This window comes from Carcharhinus amblyrhynchos, unplaced genomic scaffold (assembly GCF_965287045.1).
Source record: "Carcharhinus amblyrhynchos unplaced genomic scaffold, sCarAmb.v2.hapA scaffold_39, whole genome shotgun sequence".
NCBI classification, from domain to species: Eukaryota; Metazoa; Chordata; class Chondrichthyes; order Carcharhiniformes; family Carcharhinidae; genus Carcharhinus; species Carcharhinus amblyrhynchos.
In genome coordinates, this window is record NW_027649780.1 from 3106388 (window position 1) to 3115245 (window position 8858).

Consider the following 8858-nt stretch of genomic DNA (forward strand, 5'->3'; position numbering starts at 1 on the left):
ACCAAGTTGGGATTAAGACTAGCGATAAACCCAGTCGCCCGCACCCTCCCTCAGCACCGATCCCCACCACCCCTCCCTGCCCCCCCAACCCCAGCCCAGCCCGGCCCGGCACCCTCCCCACCACCCCCCCCTCCCCTCCACCGACCCCAGTGATCCTGAACAGTCTGGGATTCCGAAATGGCGATTCCAGGAATAATCCCGCAACATAATCCTGTGTTGACACCTCAACGGCTGATGTTTGGGTGGGTGAGGGGTGGGGTGGGGAGGAGAGAGCGCGCAAGGAAGAGTTCAGAGGTGTATGTGTGTCACCAACCACCCCCCCCCCCCACCCCCCATCTCCCCCAACCCAGATTCTGCCGTGACTTTCGGGTGTCCGGGCAACATTAGAGAGAGGGAGAGGCCCTTCGTTCGACATTGGTGCAGAATATCCACACTTCAGAGTTAGCCTGGGTGCGAACGCGGGCGTAGATGACAAACCACCTCCCCCCCACTCCTTCCCCATTCAACCCACTCCCCCCCACCTCCCTCCCTCCCAGTTGGTCAGGGACACACGGTCAAGTGGATCCCTTGGGGGTTGAGGCACCCTCCCCCTCCTCGGTGGGGGTCCCCTGCTGTGTCAAACGTGGATGCGCTGGTGCCGCAGGAGGTGGGAAGAGCGCGAGAAGCCCTTGCCGCACTGGGAGCAGGAGAAGGGCCTCTCCCCGGTGTGGATGCGCTGGTGGGTCAGCAGGCTGGAGGACTGGGTGAAGCCCTTCTCGCACACCGAGCACTGGAAGGGGCGCTCGCCCGAGTGCACCCGCAGGTGGCGCAGCAGGTGGGAGAGACAGGTGAAGGCCTTGGCGCAGACCGAGCACTTGAAGGGGCGCTCGCCCGCCTGGGCGGCCGGCCGGGGGTGCAGGAGGGGCAGGGGGAGGGGGCCCCCCTCGCCCTCCGCCTGCCCCCCCTCGCCCTCCGCCTCCCCCCCCCCCTCCTCCTCCTCCACCACCACCACGGCCACCGGCGCCTCGCCCTCGGGGTACTTGACGGGGTTGTTCTCGGCGTGCAGGTGCTGGTGGGCCAGCAGCAGGGAGAGCTGGGTGAAGCCCCGGCCACAGACGGAGCAGCGGAAGGGCCTCTCCCCGGTGTGGCTGTGCTGGTGGGTCAGCAGGTGGGAGGACTGGGTGAAGCGGCGGCCGCAGACGGAGCAGGAGAAGGGGCGCTCCCCGGTGTGGACCCGCTGGTGGGTGAGGAGGTGGGGCGAGCGGGTGAAGCCCTTGCCGCACACCGAGCAGGTGAAGGGGCGCTCCTCGGTGTGCAGGCGCTGGTGCCGCAGCAGGGTGGAGGAGTCGGTGAAGCCCTTGCGGCAGACGGGGCAGGTGAAGGGGCGCTCGCCCGTGTGGAGGCGCTGGTGCCGCAGCCGGTTGGAGAGCTGGGTGAAGCCCTTGCCGCACACCGAGCAGCTGTAGGGCCGCTCCCCGGTGTGCACCCGCTGGTGGGTCAGCAGGTGGGACGAGCGGGTGAAGCTCTTCTCGCAGACGGGGCAGGAGAAGGGGCGCTCGCCGGTGTGGACCCGCTGGTGCACCCGCAGGTCGGAGGAGCGGGTGAAGCCCTTCTCGCAGACGGGGCAGGAGAAGGGGCGCTCGCCGGTGTGGCTGCGCCGGTGCGTCTCCAGCTCCGACGCCGTGTGGTAGCCCTTGCCGCAGTCGCCGCACTTGTGGGGCCGCTCGGCGCCCCGCTCCCGCGGCCGGGGCCCGGGGCCGCCCTCGGAGCTCGGCCTGGCTTCCTTCTCCGCCTCCTTCTTCTCCGCCTTGCCGCTCTCGCCGTCCATGGCTACCGCTCGACCAGACTCAGCTGCCAAAACGATCCGGCGTCAGGTCACCGCGCGCGGTTTGCTTCCAGATCTCCGTCCAGAACTCCTCTGCTTCTGAGCCCCTATTCACAGAGAGAAAGGAAAGGCGTTACTTTCCCACCAGGAGAGGAAGTCTCAGTTTTGAGTTGCGTGTGTGTAAATCCTCCTCTTCTAAGTCCCCGTTAAAAAAAAAGGAGCTTCCAAAACCCGTCACTGACAGCCCAGGATGGAAAAAAAGGTGAAGGTAAAATTTATTTATTAGTGTCACAAGTAGGCTTACATTAACACTGCAATGAAGTTTGCGTGATGGCCTGGGCCACGTTCACCTTTTGTCGTTCCTTGCGGCCTTGGGCAGAGCAGGAGCCCACACCAAGCTGTGTCCCAAGCAGAAAGAGTACTTTCTATGGTGCAGCTGTAGAAGTTGGTGAGAGTCGTAGCCGACATGCTAAATTTCCTTAGATTTCCGGGAAAGTAGTGGCATTAATGGGCTTTCTTAACTATAAGAATTTCTACAGTACGGAAGGAGGCCACTTGGCCCATCGACTCTGTACCGACCACAATCCCACCCAGGCCCTATTCCTGTAACACCCTCATATTCATCCTGCCAATCCCCCCGACAGTAAGGGTAATTTAGCATGGCCCAATCAACCTAACCCACACAACTATGGACTGTGGGAGGAAACCCACGCAGACACGGGAAGAACGTGCAGACTCTTCACAGACAGTGACCCAAGCCAGAACCCGGGCCCCTGGTGCTGTGAGGCAGCAGTGCTAGCCACTGTGCTACCGCGCTGCCCCAAAATTTGGGAACAGACAGTTCTTACCTCTCTGGGTTGTTTTTTTTCCCTCTCTTGCAATCTCCTCAAGCTGCAGAAGTTGTTAATCTCTATCCCACTCCCGCACACACTCTTTCCCTCCTCGCTCAATTCCTGTCCAGATGACATCAAATTGGTGGCGTAATGGACAGTGAAGAAGGTTATCTAGGAATGCAGCAAGATTTTGATCAATTGAGCCAGAGGGCTGATGAATGGCAGATGGAGTTTAATTCAGATAAATGAGAAGCAATGTGTTTTGATAGACTGAACCAGGGCAGGACTTACTCAGTTAATGGTCGGGGAGGTTTATAGGGAGAGAGATCTAAGGGTACATGTCCATAGCTCCTTGAAAGTGCAGTCACAGGTGGACAGGGTGGCGAAGAAGGCATTCAGTATGCTTGGTTTCATTGGTCAGAACACAGAAGAACTGGGACGTCTCGTTGAAGTTGTACAAGACATTGGCAAGGCCACACTTGGAATACTGTGTACAGTTCAGGTCACCCTATTGTGGAAAGGATATTATTAAATTAGAAAGTGCGTAAAGAAAATATTTACTCGGATGCCACTGGAACTTGAAGGATTGAGTTATAAGGAGGGGCTGGATAGACTGGGACTTTTTCCTCTGGAGTGTAGGAGGCTCAGGGGTGATCTTATAGTGGGCAACAAAATAATGAGGGGCACAGATCAGCTAGATAGTCAACATCTTTTCCCAAAGGTAGGGGAGTCAAACACTAGAGGCATCAGTTTAAGGTGAGAGGGGAGAGATACAAAAGGGTCCAGGGGATAATTTTTTCACACAGAGGGTGGTGAGTGTCTGGAACAAGCTACTAGAGATTGTAGTTGAGGCGGATACAATTTTGTCTTTCAAAAAGCATTTAGACTGTTACATGGGTAAGATTAGTGTAGAGCGAAAAGGGCCAAACGCAGGCAATTGAGAGTAGCTTCATGGTCAAATACAAAGGTCAGCATGGACCAGGTGGGCCGAAGGGCCTGTTTCCATGCTGTAAACCTCTGTGACTCTATGGGTCTGTGAAATCCAACATCAATGGTCAAACCCTTTCTGTGGGTTTGAAAGGGTTTTCCACTTTTCCTGGAACAAAGGAAATTTGGTATGTCCACTACAACTCTAACCAATTTTTACAGAAGCACCATAGAAAGCATTCTTTCTGGTTGTATCACAGCTTGGTATGTCTCCTGCTCTGCCCAAGACCACAGAAAGGGTCATGAAGGAAGCCCAGTCCATCACACAAACCAGCCTGCCATCCATTGACTCCATCTACACTTCCCACTGCCTCAGCAAAGCAGCCAGCATAATTAAGGACCCCACGTACCCCGGCCATTCTCTCTTCCACCTTCTTCCATTGGGGAAAAAAGATATAGAAGTCTGAGGTCACGTACCAATAGACTCAAGAACAGCTTCTTCCCTGCTGCCATCTGACTTTTGAATGGACCTACCTTGCATTAAGTTGATCTTTCTCTACACCCTAGCTATGACAGTAACACTACATTCTGCACTCTCTCCTTTTCCTTCACTATGCACGGTATGTTTAGTCTGCATAGCGTGCAAGAAACAATACTTTTCACTGTATACATGTGACAGCAATATATCAAATCAAACCCTACATTCCTATTGACCTGCTGATAATCTTTCACCAATCTTGCTCTACCTCAAATATATTCCTGGCTTTCCTCGGGAATACTAGCCACCCACTGAGGGACAAAAATGTTCCTCATCCCTATCTCCAATGGGAGACACCACAATTTTTAAATCCCTCACCACCTGCCTTGTCCCAGCCTCTCATATGAACATAAGAAATAGGAGCAGGAGTAGGCCATCTAGCCCTTCGAGCCTGCTCCGCCATTCAATAAGATCATGGCTGATCTGAAGTGGATCAGTTCCACTTACCCGCCTGCTCCCCATAACCCCTTAATTCCCTTATCGATCAGAAATCTATCTACCCCTGACTTAAACATATGCAACGAGGTAGCCTCCACCACGTCAATGGGCAGAGAATTCTCGCAAACAAGAACATCATCTCACAATCTCGTCAGGTGGAGAATGCCCTTTCAATATTTGCCCTTCCCTGAGTCAGAACGAGAAAACACGCAGGATGATAAAACTAGCCCGACAAAAACTCTCCCGTTTCCCCAGAATCAGGTCATATTCATAGAATCCCCACAGCGCAGGAGGCCATTAGGACCACTGACAACAATCCCACCCAGGCCCATTCACCTAAAGGGCAATTTAACATGGCCAATCCCCCTAACCCGTACATCTTTGGACACTACTGCTTTCTGCATGAAGGGAGTGGGGTGGGGTGTGTGAACCAAGGGACTCAGGAGCCGTTTGACCCCTTGAGATTGCTCCTTCAATGCAATCCTCAGTACCTCAACACCTCTCTCCCGTGCTCTCCCCATACCCCGCGACTCACACTGTTCCCCCAAAATCTATATCCTGCACCTTCTCCTTTCCTCCTCTGCTATGAACGGTATGCTTTATCTGAATAGCGTGCAAGAAACAATACTTTTCACTGTACCCCAATACACATGACAATAATAAATCAAGTTTAAAGTTTGTTTGCGGAGGAAACCGGAGCATCCGGAAGGAAACCCACACAGACACAGGGAGAACGTCAAACTCAGACAATGACTCAAGCAGGAATTAAACTCGGGACCTGGCACCGTGAGGCAGCAGCACAAACCACTGTACTACTGTGTCATCCTAGGCTGCAGAACTGTCCTTTTTTCAAATTTTCATATTAATAGTAACTTCTATATATGGTAACATTTATCATAGAAAACATCCTTTCTGGTATCACAGCTTGGTATGGCTCCTGATTACAAGAAACTACGAAGGTTCTGAATGTAGCCCCGTCCATCACACAAACCAGCCTCCCATCCATTGACTCTGTCTACACTTCCTGCTGCCTTGAAAAAGCAGCCAGCATAATTAAAGATCACACACACCCTGGACATTCTCTCTTCCGTCGGGAAAAAAATACTAAAGTCTGATGTCACGTATCAACCAACTCGACAACAGCTTCTTCCCTGCCGCTGCCAGACTTTTGAATGGACCTACCTCGTCTAAAGTTGATCTTTCTACACCCTAGCTGTGAACGTAACACTACATAGAACATAACAGCGCAGAACAGGCCCTTCGGCCCACGATGTTGCGCCGACCAGTTAAAAAGCAATGACCCTCTAACCTAACCCAAACCCTTTCCATCCATAAACCTATCCACGGATCTCTTAAACGCCCCCAAACTAGGCGCATCTACAACTGCAGCAGGCAGGGCATTCCAATCCCTCACCACCCTCTGGGTAAAGAACCTACCCCTGACATCCGTCCTATAACTACCACCCCTTAATTTAAAGCTATGCCCCCTCATGCTAGCTTTCTCCATCCGAGGAAAAAGGCTATCACTGTCCACCCTATCTAAACCTCTAATCATCTTATATGTTTCAATAAGGTCCCCTCTTAGCCGCGTTCTTTCTAACGAAAACCACCTCAAATCCCTCAGTCTCTCCTCATAGGACCTCCCCTCCATACCAGGCAACATCCTGGTAAACCTCCTCTGCACCCTCTCCAAAGCCTCCACATCCTTCCTATAATGTGGGGACCAGAACTGCACACAATACTCCAAGTGCGGCCGCACCAGAGTTTTGCACAGTTGCAACATGACGCTGCGGCTCCTAAATTCAATCCCCCTACCAATAAACGCCAAGACACCGTATGCCTTCCTAACAACCCTATCTACTTGATTCCCAACTTTCAGGGATCTATGTACACATACACCAAGATCCCTCTGTTCATCCACACTATTCAGAGCCCTACCGTTAGCCCTATATTCTACACATCTGCATTCTCTCGTTTCCTTCTCTATGAATGGTATCCTTTGTCTCTATCGCATGCAAGAAACAATACTTTTCACTGTATGCTGATAAGTGTGACAATAATAAATCAAATCAAATCCATCGGCCTGTCTCCCACAAGCTCAGCGACTGAGCTTCCTCCGGGTGAGAACATTCCTCTACATTCCCAATACCGTGCCCTTAATCCGAGTATGTCCTCCACCACCCCCAAGCCCAGGTTTTGGACAGCCCAGCAACTTAGATCACCAACGACCCATCCTGTTCCCCCAACGCCGACTCTATAGTGAAGAAAGCCCACCAAGACCTCTACTTTCTCAGGAGGCTGAGGAAATTTGGCATGTCAGCTACAACTCTCACCAAGTTTTACAGTTGCACCACAGAAAGCATCCCTTCCTGATGTATCACAACTTGGTATTGTTCCTGCTCTGCCCAAGACTGCAAGGAACCATTTGGCCCTTCAAGCCTGCTCCGCCATTCCTTTCAATCATGTCTGATCATTAAATTCAATATCCCGATTCCACCTTATCCCTTCAGCCCCAAGAGCTGTATCTAATACTTCTTGAAATCAACCTTGACAAAGAATTCTAGTATATTATGGCCACTTATCCCCAAGGGTTCTCTCACAACTAGATTGCCAACTAATCCTTTATCAATGTGCAACAGCCAGTCCAAAATGGCCTTGTTGGTTCCTCAGCGTATTGCTCTAGACACCATCCTGTATGCACTCCAGAAATTCCTTCTCGACTGTCTTATGACTAATTTGACTCTCCCAATCTATATGCAGCTTAAAGTTGTTCCCTTATCACAGGCATCTCTGATTTCCTGTCTCATGCTTTTCCCACAAAGACTGCAAGAACTACAAATGGTCGTGAACGAAGCCCAATCCATCCCTCAAACTAGCCTCCCATCTATTGACACTGTTTACACTTCCCACTGCCTCGGAAAGCAGCCAGCATAATCACGCACCCTGGACATTCTCTCTTCCATTTTCTTCTTTCGGGAAAAAGATATAAATGTCTTGAGTTCACGTACCAACCCACTCAAGAACAGCTTCTTCCCTGCTGCCATCAGACTTTTGAATGGACTTACCTTACATTAAACTGATCTTTCTCTACACCCTAGCTATGACTGTAACATTCTGCACCCTCTCCTTTCATTCTCTATGAAAGATATGCTTTGTCTATATAGTGTGCAAAAAAAACTTTTCACTGTATCCCAATACCTGTAACAATAATAAACCAAATTAAATCAAATCTGTCAGTTTGTCGTAAATGATCTCAGCAACCGAGCTTCCTTTAGGTGAAGAAATTCCTCCACATCCAGGTTCTAGACAGCACCCCCCCCCCCCCCAACCAAAGCCAGGGGAAACATCCTGTATGCACCCTGTTCAGTTTCAACAAGATCGCAGAACCGTCACGCCACGTGGGCAGAGGAGAGGTCAGCATGCACCTGCCCCCACCCCCTATGCCAGTCTAATAGGAGAGGTACGTTTTCCCTCTCTTCCCACCACCCCCCTCAGAACAAGATGGCTTCTTGTTCTTTCAACTGTGCTGGAGAGCACGGCGTTGGGTTTGGCGCAGGGAAAGGGGAAGAGGGTGGCCTGTGTCTTCCTCAATCCCTTCTCACGTAACACCCAACAGCAGCAGAGGAGGCACCCCAGATAAGGAGACATCCCTTTAAACATCTGCCCGCAACAAAGGGTTGGGTGGGCTGCAAATCAGGCAAGTGGAGATCTGCCACATTCTGCCTTGGTGCATTTATTTTAATGCTGCTTAAAGATGGCATACAAAAATGCACCAATGCAGAAAATAGCAGATCTCCCACCCTCCCAACTCTTTTTCTTGTTGGCATCCAAATGCAAAGAGTTTATGCCTTTTGCTGTAACCAAAAAACATCTTGCAATCTTTAAAACCTCCCACCACCCACTCCTCCACCCACACTAAAACATTTCACTGTCTAGAAATTCAAGGGACATGAGGGAAAGGGGGTTAATAAAAAAAGACCCTGCACAAACCAACCACAGGCTGTAGATTCCTTGAAAATAAAACTCTCGGTTTTTTCTCTTTTTTTGGTTCCTTTCCTTTTTGCAAAAGAAAAACTGTAATGCAGAAAACAATAAAACTGGCTGCAGAGAGATTAGATGCAGAGGGGAGGGGGCGGGGGTAGGGGGTTGATGGATGCAGCTTGCAAAACAAAAAGCGAGGCCCCAGGCCCAGTTTGCAGCCTAGGCCCTGGATCAGGGGATCAGTTCCATCCAGGGAGCCAGACAAAGAGACACTGGCCTCACTCAGAGCCAGCAGGGCCGGCCCCGCCCCCTTCACCATCCCACACGCCGATTGGTC

At 51.4% G+C, this 8858-nt stretch overlaps 1 protein-coding gene across 2 annotated transcripts in view; it reads right to left on the reverse strand.

The window, feature by feature from the left end:
- Positions 1-520: 520 nt before the first annotated feature.
- The window catches only part of LOC145335611 (uncharacterized), an 8768-nt gene continuing 430 nt past the window's right edge, over positions 521-8858 (reverse strand). The window contains exons 1-2 of one of the 2 annotated variants that reach the window (XM_080181414.1): positions 8535-8836; positions 521-1911 (exon numbers count right to left, since the gene is read on the reverse strand). In XM_080181414.1, coding sequence (XP_080037540.1) covers positions 617-1807 — 1191 coding nt within the window. In that variant the 5' untranslated portion in view covers positions 1808-1911; positions 8535-8836 and the 3' untranslated portion in view covers positions 521-616. Of the gene's footprint in view, positions 1912-8534; positions 8837-8858 lie in introns of those variants that run through there. The other variant, XM_080181413.1, reaches the window with a different exon arrangement.